This window comes from Sphaeramia orbicularis, chromosome 12 (assembly GCF_902148855.1).
Source record: "Sphaeramia orbicularis chromosome 12, fSphaOr1.1, whole genome shotgun sequence".
Taxonomy (NCBI): Eukaryota; Metazoa; Chordata; class Actinopteri; order Kurtiformes; family Apogonidae; genus Sphaeramia; species Sphaeramia orbicularis.
The window spans coordinates 43,699,991-43,716,031 of record NC_043968.1 but is presented as its reverse complement, the minus strand read 5'-3'; the positions used below and the strand labels follow the sequence as shown (position 1 = coordinate 43,716,031).

General features: G+C 40.0%; 1 protein-coding gene across 1 annotated transcript in view; it reads right to left on the bottom strand.

The window, feature by feature from the left end:
* Window positions 1-16,041, bottom strand: part of plxna4 (plexin A4) — a 231,693-nt gene that overhangs the window by 55,936 nt on the left and 159,716 nt on the right. The window contains exons 6-9 of the mRNA XM_030149424.1: window positions 10,314-10,437; window positions 6,869-7,022; window positions 4,527-4,626; window positions 4,103-4,217 (exon numbers count right to left, since the gene is read on the bottom strand). Coding sequence (XP_030005284.1) covers window positions 4,103-4,217; window positions 4,527-4,626; window positions 6,869-7,022; window positions 10,314-10,437 — 493 coding nt within the window. The remainder of the gene's footprint in view (window positions 1-4,102; window positions 4,218-4,526; window positions 4,627-6,868; window positions 7,023-10,313; window positions 10,438-16,041) is intronic.

Here is a 16,041-nt window from a genome sequence, read left to right as displayed (position 1 = left end):
TTTTTTTAGAGAGCTGTGGTTCAATATTAATTGAAAAGGTTTTCATTGAAAGCACTTTGAAAGAGTATTGCTTGTGTCACTAAAGTAAGAGAAAGGCTGAAAAGAATTGCTACAATTACTTACTCTATTAGCATAATAAATAGCGATTCTGTTGTATTATTGTGGAGGCAAGTTTTAAAACTATGTGCTTAATAAATTAATAGACCCATAGAGATAAATTAGATTTTTCTTATTGTAATGTGAATAGCACTTTATGACAGTAGGAGGTGAAAGAGACTACAGTTTTTTTCAGATGTGCCAGAGACGTGTGTACTCATGTAAAGATGCAACCCTCAGTAATGGTGCTGTAGTCATGTAATAAAGGACCAGCACTGAAGCACAAGAAAGACCAAGTACTCGTCAATAGCATGACTCATCACAGCAACATAATAACCACTAACTGCTGAAATGCAAACTTGTGCCTTTCTTTCCCTTTCATAACTATCCTTTATATTCATTCTCCCTATAACTCCCTGAGTCATTGTTTTAACCTCCTTCCACTTATCTCTCTCTAAACCCAGCCTGCATTGTTTGTTCTATAACTCACTGACCCTCCTCACTTCTATATCAACTCCTTTTTCATCTCCTTCTCACTTTCTGGACTTCTTTTGCTCCCAAGGGCCTCCAGATGGGTGACAATTTAAAGAAAATAACAACAGTGTCTTTGTAAAGTGTTGGACCCCCGTGTGCTTCCAGAACAACTTCAGTGCTCCTTGGCATTGATTCTTCAAGTCTATGAAAAGGAATACACTCCATCCTAATAAAATATATTCTCTCATTGTGCTTTTCAGACCATGGTAGTGGATAGCACTGTGTTCATGTCCCTCCAAAGTCTCCCATAGGTGTTAAACTGGGCTGAGATGTGGTGATTACGTTCGGGTAGGGGCACCATAGTGAAAAAGACCACACCTGTCAGGTTTTTCTTTTAATTTGTTGCCTGTCTGTGCTTAAATCTGATAATTAGAGGTTGGTGGGAGGTGTGAAGGGTGGAGATACAGAGAGTGACAGGCTAGGAAGCAGAGTGAAAACTGTGAATGTAAAAGTGGCATAGTTTGAAGCAAGCAGGGGAGGGTGTGAAAGAGAAACCCATAATTATAGCGGTGTAAGGTGTGAAAATGAGGAGAGTTTTAGGTTTTCATACACGTACATGTGGACCTTGTGCTTACCAAGAGCTCCCTTTAAATGGCCTGTGTTTTATCATCTCCCACAGAGCCTCAGGCAAAGACTCTCTCCTGCTCACTATTCAACCTCCCTCCTTCTCTTCCACTTCTCAACTTATTTCTAACCCATCATTCAGACCTCAGCTTCACATTTTTCTCTTTTTTATGTCATTTTTTTGGTCTTGCTCCCCATGTCTCTAAGAATTCATTACAACCTGGATACAAATTGGATTTTATTTCAAGTCATAACCTTTGTGATTCTCTGAATCCTCATATTCCTTGGCTTTTCTGTCTTATTTTAGTGATGTTCCTAGATTTTCACAACTAATGAGGCTGTTCTGTACTTAACTTAATGTAATTTTCATTTCCTTCCACTCATTTACTTCCCACATATCCTTTTGTTTTTATTCTGTAAATGCTGAACTGGCTCCTCAGCAGTAAGTCCTGGTGTATGACATTGATTTGTCCATGAATTGAATCACAGAACCTCCTCTACCATTAGGATCTAATATCGGCAACTAACAGCTATTACTGCTGGCATTTAACTGCTTTAATTAAATTTTCTTGATCACTCGATCAATATTTGCTCTGTAAATACACTCTCAAGCACTGAAAAGTGTGTAGTAAAGATATGGTGTTCTAATATGTGCTGAGGATTCCTGTTTTGTATAGGTCACTAATATTCCTGTGTGTTTCGTATCTCCACTGACAACTGCTTATGTTGGATAAATGCTTGGCTCAGGATACAAACATGCTGAGTTGTAGACAGGAGAAGAAGAAAGGGAAATATCCCTGTGTGGTTTTCATCACGAGAGAACAGGAAGTATCCTCAGTTCCATTTGTTGCTGTAGGTACAACCCTGCGTATGCTTTAGCAAAGGGGGAATACACTCACAAAAACTGCTAAATATGCAGATTGTTTACTGGGTAAACAAGCACAGCCAATTCATATTGTACTCAAGGTAGCAGCAATAGGTACAAACCCTTTTGACTCTTTATGTAGTGTAACTGAAGCTGCATTCATGTTCTTTGTCAGTGAAGCTCATCAAAACGGCTAAGTCCTTGAGATATGTGGAGGGCAAACAGGGACGTGGTCTTGGCTAATGCGCCAACAGGCAAATGTCTGATCCGTGTGCCCATACCACTGCTGGCATGAATAAAAAGGCACCCAAGCCTGGCTTTAACTCTGTCCTGCCATGCATACTAACAACAAGCTCAACCAGTAGGGAGATTTGCCTGGCCTCGATCATTAGCATAGTGTTAAGGGATTATTCAGATCACTGCCTGAAATCCCTTAATTGTAATAGTACACAAAAAAAATCAACTGCAGCAGAAAGCAGCCATCCTATTTCACAGAGCAAAGTTGACTTGTTGCCTTTCATGAAATTTGGATATTGGGCAGGGGGATGGTCATGTGCATGTTTACGTTCTTAATCTTGCATGTGTCTAAATTATTAATTCAAACAGCTACCAAAAATCTGGTGGTAAATACATGACCTTAGGTTGAAAGGGTTAATTAAAAGCAAATTAGAAGTCATTAAGCCTGCGAAACACCTGCTTTTTCTGAAACAGCAAAGAAGGGATGTCATTAATGTGCTAATACTAAATCCCCCTCGCTTTATTTAAAGTTTTCTTTTAGTCAGCAACACAATAGGAAAGGATTCGCACATTATTATCCTCAGTCAATATTGACCACTAGCGCCTGAGTTAATTGGAAAAGTAAACCTGCAAAGACTCAAGCTTGGGCCTGACTAAGCAGAAGGTTCAAAAGGATAATGGAAACGGCAAAAGAGAAAATAATATCGTCTACACAGGTTGAATGGCTCGGGGGAAACATGGGTGGAATAACACAATTGAGAGCAGACTGCTCATCAAAGGAAGCAATCTGGCTAAGCTTGTCCCTGCCCGTCGAGCAGCGTCTGCCAACCCAGACATGAGCACCAGTGATCTTCATCATAGCTCACCTCGGGCTAGGATTAACAGGCCACTAACTCTCTGTAAAACCCACCCCCTGAAAACTACCATGAATTGGCAGGGTACATGCAGGACAAACTGTATCAAGATAAACCCATTCATAATAACACATAAAAAAAAAAAAAATACACCGAAGCATAGAGACAGACTAACTGAGCTGCAGTCACATCAGGGGTAACACAAATACACGGGCACATTTCCAAACTTTTATACCTTCTTGCACTACCCTCCAGGCCACCCCTGTGCCAGTCACTCTAAATCAGAGTGAATAGGATGGGGAGTGGATGGGCTGGGGGTATTCACTGAATGTACCCCATCCAGTGAGAGGCTTGTCCTCTGCAGTAGACTACCCTAATTACAGTGGGCTCTGCTTCGACGGGAATAGAACTGGCTGCCAATACTATTGATAATTCACACAGACTAAGCTGTCGCAGGGAATAGGGATGGGCGAGAGGAAATGGCTCCGTTTTATTAGCTTCCACTGCCCTTTGATGTGCAGTCAAGAGCGAGACATGCCAAGAGACTCTTGCCAGATGGAAGCACTACAGCTGAAAGGTGTCTCAATCCTTTTAACATAACTCTTTTTGCATGTGAAACCTAGAATGATAGCTATTAGTGTCATGTAGCCAAACATTTCACCTCAATTTATTTCACCATGTTTTATTACTATGCTGGCCCAATATGAAGAGGCCAGTCAGAGCTGGGCAGCATTAAAAACTGTGCAGATTCTTGGATATTGTCTTAGGCTCCATGTCTTTAAAACCACAGGCAGACATGCTGCTACAAAGTATGGGCTCAACTGACTCAACAATTGCTCACCAAAAACTTTGAGACAACACTTCTCTGCTATGTTCCTTGTCCAGTTCTGGGCATCACTGAATAGGAGGAGGTAACGGAAAAATGAAGAAATCAACAAGGAATGTAGCTCACCTCAGGCTTCTTGACTCTGCCCTCCTGAAAGGAACAAGTCCGAGGGTCGTGGGTACAGTCGTGTCTGTATTTACACCAGTGGCACTGGTAGGGACTGCTCACACATGACAGACATCTGCATGGGGAGCAGAGGAGAAGGAAGAGGAGGCATTGATTGATTTGCAACTAATATACTGGAGATCAGAAGGTCAATAGGACTACTTTCTCAACACAACCATGTCCAACATTTTAGAAATCAATGTCAGTTTTTTTTTTTAAATCAATATGCAGCTAGAGTTCTTGAAATGTCAAGGGAGACATCAAACTTAAGCTTCACCCATCAGATAAAATGCTTGAGTAATTGCTACATGAGAAAAATGTAAATGCCAGCATGAAATATTTTAAAATGTGGTCTCTTAAATACTAGAATGATATGAACACCTACGATTTGTGTACACTGCAGTTGTAGAAGACGAAACTGGTGTTTGCAAAAGCCAGGCCCGTCTCCTTAGATTTCAGATACAGCTGTACAATCTGATGATCACCTAGAGAAAACAAACAACATTCAGAAGTGATTATTTTTATTCACAGAGTTTGTTAAACACAAGTCAGTAGTATTATTACCGCCACAGCTATGTTCATTACAATAGCAGTGGGTAGACACTTTTGAAGAGTCCCTGCCTGTATGATGATTTTTATTCAGTTTTATTCATATGTTCTTTTGAGTGTCTAGTCACATTAGATTTTGCCATGGGGACATGATAACTGCTTTGAGCCACAGGTGCTCAGCCTGTTGTAGTGTTAAAGGCAGCACCATCAGAGACAAGGAGAGTAGAAGGGTTTTGTTGGGTTAAGTCTTGCTATCCTTGGCGCCTTCCAAACGACAATAAAAGTTAGTGCACACCCATTTCCCAAGGGATGGAAAATTTCCCCCGGAAAAGTCTTTGAGCGCGCCTTTGACAAGGTAACAGTGGAAGAAGATGAAACAGAAACCGTGTGCGTTGGTGTGTGTAAGTGTGTGTATATGTGAGCTTGTGCCTCATCTGTATTTGGTGTGTCCTTTTGTCTGGCCCTAATGAAGGAGTTCATGTTTAATTCAACAGCACATTCACACATCCAACTGCTCTCTCTCTACTCTACCTCTGCACCTCTCTCACTCATACCCACTCTATCTCTTCACACAGGTCTCTTTGCTTCCTTCTACAGTGCGACTCCTTCTTCTCCCCTGTGTCTTTCTCCATCTCTCTAACAAAGAAGGAATCATTCATCAATCACAGTAAAGCACCGCTGACAATGGATCTGTCCTAATTAGGCCACCTAAATGTTACCTTGAAGCCTGCTAACACTATCTATCCCTCCCTCTCTTTTCACTCCATCCATCTCGCTCTGTCCTTTTTTGCTTCTCAACCAAGTTTATACTAATGAGTACTTGTAAAAAAAAAAAAAAAAAAGAGAGAGAGAGATGAAAGATCAAATATGGACAAAAATGTGGAAAATTCCTGTACCTAAAACAGGAAAAAGATAGCCTCATATATATCTGTAAGTGTGCATGGAGGAAAAGCAAAAAATTCCAGAATGTCATACGTCTTGTTAGTGTGTGTTTTGATATTTAAAATCACACTTTATTGCAGTAGCTATAGTGTTACATACAGTGGCTGAATCCCCAAAGGTCCCCAGGCTCATTGTCAGCCTATATATATATATATATATGTGTGTGTGTGTGTGTGTGTTTTTACAATTTCTGCATAATAGTGTGTACGATATGTGTGAGTATGGACTGAATAAGGTCAGTGAAGAATGATGTATGATTATGAATGTTAGCAAATATCCTCAAACTAGACAAAATACAATTTTGTGAAAAGGCCCAAACATATTGCCAGTGGGAGCATTTCTGACTTTTTCTGTAAATGTAAATTTGGTGTGTAGGTCACTTTTTACTGGTTTTTTTTCTACATATTTACTCTTATTCATTATGATATTATTCTTTTGTGGAAGTATGGTTGAATGGCATCTTCATTATCTCAGTGTGAAGACATACTGAAGGTTAGTGATGAAGGATTGCATGCCTGGGGACAGGCCTTCCCAGAAGGAGGCTTTGTTCAATTAGACCAAGCTTAGTCGACCTCGAAGAGGGGAGGGACAGAGCAGAGGAATAAAAATGAGATGTGAAAAGCAGAATTCTTTTCCTATTTGATTGCAGCACCCTTTCTTTCATATGTCTCAGCTGTTTGTCTACTGGAAGCGGCTGAGACGATCACACAGTCTAAAGGGACATTGTAATCTCCTGGCTCTAATTTAGCTGTAATATTACTATAAGAACTGAAAACTGCACAGCTTTGTATTTTCCTTTTTGCACTGGGGTTAAATGGGGTCCCATCACTCCCTCCGGAGCACGTTCACTTTGAGAGAGGTTGGAAAATAAGTCCCACAGCAGTGGAATAACTAATGTTCATTCAATTACAAAACATGTCCTAGGGCACTGCTCCAAGGCCCACTGAGCTATTGATGGCAATGAGAAAAACAAATTTATATACATGCATAGCCCCAGGACCAGAATGCTTTTGACTTAGGGGAGAGCCTCCTGATCCTTAGAGCTCACAGACATGTTGTTCAACAGGTGCTTTAATATACTGTCAAATAAAGTGAACACTGGACAGCATACAGTACAATATACCTGCTCAAGCATAAACCACTGATATTTCAGAAATGATGTGCACATGATGCTGACTTCAAAGCCTCTTATTTTTCTTGATTGTATACTTTCCTGATCAATATGTCCATTGTTACCTTTGTCAACAATAATGCGTGGCATCTCCTTCTCAGCGGGGGAGGAGCACTTTATCCGATTTCCCTCCACCAAGCCGTTCATCTCTGCAAGGTCTTTAAAGGTACAGTTGACCCCTGCAGTAAGTTCTGGGACATTGTGGGCTTCCAACACGAGCTGTACAAGGTAAAAAAAAGACAGGTGAAAAAAACAAACATAACTTTACAAAGAATTATATGAACTTCTGTTCATTGCAGATGATGCCATGTTGTCCAAGTAAAAGTGTAACACATGTGGCAGCTGTCCGTTCTATGCACAGTAAAGAACCATCTGTACAGTGGTCAGCGGCCAGTGGACACTTCAGAGGCATCCTTTATGACATTATAACACCATAACACTCTGATGTAGATAGTTATACAGCCCAAGGAGTGGCATCAGTGCCATCGTAATAGCCCATATCTGGTGGCCAGAGGCATTACTAGCTCCTGAGCCACCTCCCACAGTTCCTTGTGGCATCGATTAACTGTATGGATTTCACATTCCATCTTAATGTCCTGACTTTCTGGTTCAGTGAGAAAAAGGTGTTTTATGAGCAAAAGTAAAGGATATGATAAAAGCAGAGAGTCAAGGTGAGTGAATGGATGAGATGTTAGAAGAGATGAAGCAAGCCAATTGGCTACAACAAAGTGAGGGATAAAAAGAGCAGATTGAGGCAGTGAAGAGTGGTGGTGATGAGAAAAGGGCAGGCATACAGGCTTCTGGACTGAGAGAGGGAAAAAGGACTTTTTGGGAAATAAAGCATGCAAATTTCCCTCTTCATTTGAAAACACTGTGTAAGCACTCTCTCCACCTCAGCAAAAACTGGTGTCAGGTGGAGCAACAGAAAAGAAAAAACAGTCTGTCCTTGAATAACAGAAAAAAATGAGTTGGGGAGGTAGGTGGAGTGGGGTCAAGACCGAATATACATATTGATGGAAAAGCATGTCTGCAGTAGGCCATGGTCTAGGCATTGATTTGAGGCACAGTCTATAGAACACTTGTGATGTGATGCTGAAAGCTGCCTCAGCGGCAGAGAAGGGCTGACCTGCGCTGTTTTTATATTGCTATTTAATGAAAAGACGGGAGTGCGTGTGTGAACAGATACACAGACTCCCACATAAGATGGCAAGTGCATGGCTGGGGCTTCTATCTCTTACATATTCCCTCAATTATTTGTTGCTCACTCTACTTTGTGCCTTCTTTTAACTTGATTATTTTAATTTGTTTGAAATACAGCCAGACCTTGACTTTGCTCAGTTACATTTAGAAGAGTCATTGCCAGATCTTCTCAGAGTAGAGCTGTGTACATAAATAAAACTCACTAATGTTGACAAAACTGTGACCTATATACACTCATATACACAAATGCCCTGTAGTTTACAAAGAACCATGTCTTTTCTGCTGTGAGATTTCATTCAAAAGCTGCCAGAGGCTAAAGAAAAGACTGCAAACTGAGAATGATCTGACTTAGATATACGATATCTAGGCACAAGTAAGTCATGAATAATCCTTAAATCTCATAACACAGAATTTTCTTCAGTTTACTTTATGATAATGCAATTAGAATGTATGATGCTTTAATATTAGCTGTTTAAAGGCAAGCTTAAAAGCGGAACAAAGGATGGTACTGTTAATCCATCCTTTTCCAGGTTTGCAGCCAGATATTACAACTTGAAATTCACATGTGCTTTCCTTAAGAAACACACAAAAACAATCTTGATAAATGCATGACTAAGCAATCCTTTCAAAACACTAAAAAACATTTAAAATATAATACAGTGCAATACAATACAAATACAATAAAGTACAACGTAATCATGGATTGTACTTAGAATAGGTTGGATATCAGCAGTGAAGTGCCTCTCTGGTATACTTATCTTTCCAAACAAATATTTAATTACACAAAGGTCAAGGAGGAGCCTCTGTCTGTCTGGCAGAGTCCTTTGCCCTACAATCAGCTGGATAGGAAATGCGTGGCATAGCCTTTGGGTAAAGCCTGCTCACTGGGAAAAGGTTAAAGACTCTCTAAAGGCTTGAGCAACAGCACAGACAGACACACACTTGCCATCTCTCCATGAATATCATTAGAGTGAGGTGTACCTCAAAACAGCACTGCCCGTGTGACCCTCAGAGCAACACGGATGGAGAATACTCACTCAGGCTTGACCTTAGAAAATCATATTGGATATTTATGCTCTTCTTCTCTGAGATTCAAAGCTATTTCTGAACGACCATTAAATGCGAAATGGGAATTGAAATGTGACATCACTTAAGGTGGTTAAGGTCAGTATGATTTTCAGAGCATTCAATGTGATAACCTTTACAAAAAGGCTATCTCTAAAATGCAAGTTTTCATAAACAGAGGAAAATGTGAAAGAAATACAAAAGCATGATGCGCTTTGACACTTGTCTATCTTCTTCCACCTTTATCAAAATTACATATACAGTACATACACAGAATCAAATAAACACAGATCTATCTCAACTAAAAGCAAAGGTATAAAAATCGGTGCATGAGGCCTCTAAAGAAACATATAATAATAATTTTTAAAAAAAGAAACGTAAAATAAACACATGATAAAAATTCCATAAACACAACATGCTGGAGTGCCACCAAGCCTGACCACCTGACTACAGATGGTGATTTGTGACAGTAATGTGTAGAAAAATAACCACAATACAGTATGAAGGCAGAAATGACTTGGCATATTCCTTTGAAACAGATGAGTGCAAACAAAGTGTGTATACGCTGTGAAAAAAACGTATTTCTCCAGTTTCTGCAGACATATTTTTGCTGCACAGCCACTTGCACAATAATCAATACACTTTAACAATCAAAAACAATCCAAGCCCTCTGGCAGCTGTTTTAAAACTGAATGTCCAGGGGAAGAAATGCTGCATTTAGCTGCCAACAATCACAATAAACACAGCTGAGCTACACAGTGTGCTGTTAATGATTGTTGACATTTGTTGGGAGACCGTTTCACTGGACAAGAGTGTAAGTAGTGAGGTCAGTATTTGAAGGATACATGTTGGCAGGCAGTAAAATGATGTAAAGTAGGATTATAGAGTTAAGTCTGGCTTCTAATCAGTATTTAGAGCATAATTACAACAAATCACAAATTAGTCTTGAGTGCGTAATATTGTCAATCTGCCAGACAAGATTTTTGCACTAGTCGCTCAGTAAATATTAGTTTACTCCAACATAGTATCCCACCAAAACACACATGGTTGCTTGTGTTGTTATACAAAAATATTTAACCATTCATAAATAAAATATCATCAGTTTCAGCACAGTAAAAGGTAATGGCAGCTAGACAACTATCTGTTACAGAAAATATGAAAACAAACCTACATTTACAATACATAAAGAGTATAAAACCCAGAAAGGGGAGATTTGCATATCTGAGGATGTTTTTATCCACTCACCGTGACACTAAACTGGGACACTGAGATGTTGTTTGGGTGGACACTGAGACGCACACACTGCTTGATGTCGGATGCAAAGCGCCGGGGCTCTGATGAGCGCTCACATTTCTCCTTTCTTGTGCACCTGGAAAAAAATGCAAGAGAAGGGAGTGCAGGTTATTCATGGATAACTCATGCACATCGATGCGCATGCACGCATAAGCACAAGTTGTAACCTGAGAAGGGCTTACCCCTTCCCACCTGTTGGCACCTGGGAAAAAGAGAATGTTAGGCTGTTCCCTGACAGACGGAGTTAGGCACATTTATCATATTTCCTCTGTGGTAGTGTATGAGCTAAAGCGGCCTGTGAAAAGATCCCTGGTCTCTGGGGGGTAAGAGTAGTTGCATTAAAACAATGGCTGCTCTATATGTGGAAGTAGAGCCGGTCTATTGGGAAAGACGTAGGCCTCTTCTTTGTGTCGCTGTCTTAATGACTGGCATTCATGGGCAATGCCAAGCGCAGGTGGGGATGTGGATGCTGGTGAGAAGGGTGGGGGCAGGGATGGATTCCTTCTCTTAATACCAGACCAGGTGGTCTAATCCAATCCATTACAGTGGTTTGTGGGGCCAAAGCACTGGACCCTTTGTGCTATTTGAGGTATTTGCTCATTTGCTCTCAGGGATATTACCTATAGTTGCAGCATTTAAATTGTTTTTAGGGTGGGCATAAGAACCTCAATTGTTATCAACCAACAACATGTAAATTATCCCAACATGAAAAAGTATTCCAGCGTAAGCATTTGATGAAAGATTAATGAAGCCTTGTGTTGCAGATAAGTACATAGGTGAAATAACAGGTGTGACATTGGGTGAGAAATCAAACTGCCAGAACTGCCACATAACCTTTCCACAAGCACACGCAAGAAAAAACACACCAAGAAATACTCTTGTTCCCATCTACTCCTCCCATAAACTTTTTCAACTTTAATCCCCTATTGATTTAGACAAAAACTTGCAAAGCAATTAACAAACGGGCAAATCCAAAGAATGCCCCGAAACTACGTTAGAGAAATAAGAGCTTGAGTAGAAAAGAAGAGGTCGTAATGAATGAAGGAAGGAGACTTGCGAGGTAGTTGACAGCTGAGATACAGAAATACCTTCAGCAGCAAGAAGCTTTATATTCTGAATTGGAGAGATTGAGGGAGGGTAGGTTTTGACCTGACACAAGTATTTTAAAGTTAAGCAGCCTAAAGTGCCGAACAGAAGGCAGGCATAAAGGAAAAGAAAAGAAACAATCTCAACGGGAGAGGGAGAGAACAGGAGGAGGAGTAGAGAGTGGAAAAAAGAGAGTGGAGAAGAAAGCAAAAGAGAAGCATGATTTAAAGGAAGGCAACTATTGTTCATTTTCTGTGAAGCTTTCCCTGCTAAGCCGGTTTGAGTAGGGGTTTAATCGCTTCAGGTTTCTTTGTGTTTCTCTACCACTCCTGTCTGTTCCCCTTCTACGAGACCTGATTTAATAAGACCACATCATATAAGTACCTCTAAGCACACAACCCACTCAGAAACCAACAAATACACAATTTCACCTTCAAATATCCATGAAAACACTCTGGATGCTCACAGGTCTGTGTTTACACCCATGTGCTTAAGGAGACTACATTAGTAAACTGTTGTTCTTTTGTATTTGTTCCTCACCACCATCATTGTAAACTTTATTTTACAACTGTGGGAAACCACAAATTGCACATAAAAGGGCTCACAGTAATGTGTTATTTGCATTTTCAGACAGTGTCTGTACACGAAACATCAGTATGACTGACTCAATCAATAGAAATGAATAATGAATGGGAGAATGGATGTTTATATCACCTCACCAATTTCTTTCAGCGTCGCTCCTTCTCCATTTTACACACAAATCAAAATAGTAGATCAGTTGCTAGTAAGATATAGCAAGAGGCATTGATAAAACTAGCTGTGAGTTGAGAAAATTCTGCTATACAAACAAGGACCATGGGAAGCAGCTAGTAATAAAAACTAGCATGTGTCAATTTATGGTCTTGATGACAATGTGTAAAGTAGAGAGTAATAAATAAATTCACTGTTGTTATTTGTTTTGTCCTCTGGAAAGTCTCCTGCTGCTCCTCTTTTCCAGCAGGTCGGCCAATTACACAAGTGTTCCTTTCTTAATGTTTTCAACTCTCATTCAGACCACCTTCACAAATGAATAAATGGATATCTATTAAAATGCTTACACAGCTTAACATAAATTAACTGAGACACAGAAGTTACCATCTTGTCACTTTTCACTGTAAGGCAGAAAATATTAAAGAGAATATATGTCATTCACTCAGTTAGAGCCACATTAATTAGTGCTTAAAAGGCAAAAAAGCCTCAATCACAAAGTGTAGTGGTCCGGACAGATAATTACACTGGTATTTGCAGTCCTAATTTTTTATCATATGCAAACTTTTCTAACGTATATGAATACAACACAGTGAGACACAATAGTCATTGACAAGTATAACAACGGAAAATGGCATTACTGGACTGAGGTCTGTTGGTACATGGTTATGTTTTAATATTTATGCATGGAATGTGCATTGAGTACAAAAATTTACATACTGACCCAACCAACATAAATATGTACAGAAGAATGATCTGAAACTTAGGGATAAATTTCCTATCTTTTCGAGAGTGAATTAAATTAAATTTCAGTGATAACCTGAGGTGGTAATGGTGGCTGGTGAGCTGTATTACAGGTAACTGGATAGCCTCTTATCTGTGGAGATGTCATACTGCTAGCAGCAGCTGGAAGTTTCATTTCTTCCTCAGATTCAGAAGGTCACAGACCTGGTGGGCAGTGAATAACGCTCACATTTAGACATGGATCATACATGGACTGCAACTCAACAGACGATTGAAGCTTTTTCTCCTCTTGTTCTCTCAACTAACCTGAGGGACATTTCAGACGGACAGTCGTCTGCAATACAAGCAGACTTTCCTGATTAAGCTCTGATAGCGCAAAAATGGTTGCACTGCACAGTAAGCAAAATCCCCTCACAAGCAATTAGATTGGGGAAAGTGATTGCAACTGTGATTCGTTCCCATAGTCATCCTGTGATGACAATGAACAACATTAGAAAAGAACTCAAACTGCACTTTCATGGCTTGTATATCATCTGCAAACCCTAAATACTACATCTATTCAGCATTTGACTTCATTTCCTTGAGGGGAAATACTAATGTTTTAGACAGATTCCGCATTTTTACTCATGTGCGCTGATAATTCTTTGGATGAACTTGGTAACTAAATCGCAACACTGCTATAAAGTGGTGCTTCATTGACAGAATACTGAAGACAATGCAATGCATAAAGTGGTTTAGCTGATGTAAGAGGTGGACATTAGCAATGTGCTGATAATTGTTTTCAATTACTATCCAGACAAACCTTGAAAGGGAAAAAGGATTGCATCGTTTGTAACAATATGAAACAATCCCGGTCTTTGTGAACATCAAAGAATAGAGCATTTAGGGAAGCGCAGAAATCAAAGTGATTTAGATTTCAAATAACAGCCATAATCAGGCTGATTGGAGCTATCTTTTTAGTAGAGAATGAAATGTCCAATGTCTGCTCATTTGGTTGGTAAACACTGCTGTTGTGCAAAGCAGTTTGACTGACTGGGAATGACACATTATGAGACTGAGCTGAAAGGATTAGATTAGATTGGCCCTGAATGAAAACTAATCTGCACTCTTGTTTCTCCCAGCCTTTGATAAGGTGACACAATTAGAGTGTGACTGAGGAGAGGGCAGAAAAGGATTTTTGCCTCAGCAATTGTTGCTGATGAGGCTGTCATGGCCAGCCACAGCTAGATGGCCTTTTGGATAGAATATTTCAAACTATATTTATCATTTTGCACAAAAGTCATTTAATTGACTTCAGTGTTTAGAATAATAAGATAACTGAATTACTACGTGCTCACATGCTATAACACACCCAGAATTAACAAGTAATACATTCATGCACCAGCATAATGAAACCTAGCATATACATGATTAATAACCAGATAAAAAATAACAAAAACTCCAAGGTCAGAATTTTTTTCATTAAGGTAAGTATGAAAACAGAGTTTGCTATTCACCACCTTAGTCAGAAAAACACTCCATAGCATTCTTTAGTATTTCAAAAGCTCAGTGACTAAGTATGATTCAGCCTTGATCCCTAGTGGTTGAAAATCGTCAGGTGGGGTGCAAGTTGCAGGGCTCAGGGGAGCAAAGAGAGAGAATATACTAAAGAGAGAGATGTAAGTCTTCAGGTGTAATGCATATCTAATGTGAGCCATGGAGAAGGTCAAGCAGCCTGGGGAATGAAAGCTATTAAATTCTCTCAAAGCTGAGGTCTAGGCATCCTCGAGTCTATCAAATGTTCATGCCACTGGAGGAAAACAACCCTGCATCTGAACATGCATGCATAAATTAGGTGCACACATGCAGCAGACATACAGAGTAAGTGGTCAACAAATAGATGTGTATAGGTGCACCATAGACAAAGGCTTGTATGCATGTGTGCGTATGTATATTGCTTGTATGTCTATTCCTGTACAAAAAAAGCTTCCTACAGTAAGAACACAAGACAATTTGGTCTATACTCCACAGCTAGGTTTCTTACTTTACAGTGCCTTTTATGGTAAATGAATGCACATCAAATAGGCACTCTGAGGCTCAACTGAAACCCAATTACCATACGATCCATGCATCAACAGACACTATATAGAATCTTACATATACTAATAGCCTGAGGCTGTATAAGTTACTGGAGAGCAAGAGCTCAAGTATGTCACACACATCCAGTCAAATGACACACATACAGCATATTTTAACCCTGGCTATATCTCTTACTTGTACGTATGAATGACCACACAAACACACACAACAGTCAGTGTGTCTCCATGTGCTATCATTAAGAGTGGTGGTCCACAGAGCAGAAATCCACATGGAGGGGCCAGTGGGAGAGTCATTACCTGGTCCAATAGCCATGACCCCGTTACTCCTGTTTGTAGACAAACACAAATTGTTGTCTACCCACACACACACACACACACACACACACACCACACACACACCACACACGTACACACACACACACACACACACACATAAACACAATATGTGTATTTCATATAATCTCACACCAAAAAAGCAGAGAAACTGCTGAGTGGCTGCCTCAAGGTGTACAAACCTCTGAGCCATCCTCTCTATGTACTACAACTCCTAGAAATCCAGCTGAGCGGAAAATTGCATAGTAACACTGCTACTCAGAGTTTGCACGGTTATAAAGCCACATGAGATTAAATGATCTCTATAAAAAATAAATAGAAGACAATGCCTGAGGTACCTAGAGAGTCTGATTTTGTCAATCAATTTACCCTCCTTAAATGTTCTGACAATAATACAGCTATTAACATTTATGTTTTCAAACAACCTATGTTTCTCCCTCACACACACATAAGTGAACACACCAGAATAGGTGGTGATAGGGAACATCAGCCTGGGCCTACGGGCAAACAAGTAGCAGCTGTTTCTCTCTGCTGGGATATTTGGTGCCTCACACTCCACCTGCAATTTTAACAGCTGTCGAGGGCCGTGCCACCAACTTCCTTCACCTCTCTTACATCGTCTTACATGTGTGCAGTGAAAAAAAAAATTCCCTGGTGGAGGTATGTAATGATACAGCGGGGTAGAAGTCTTA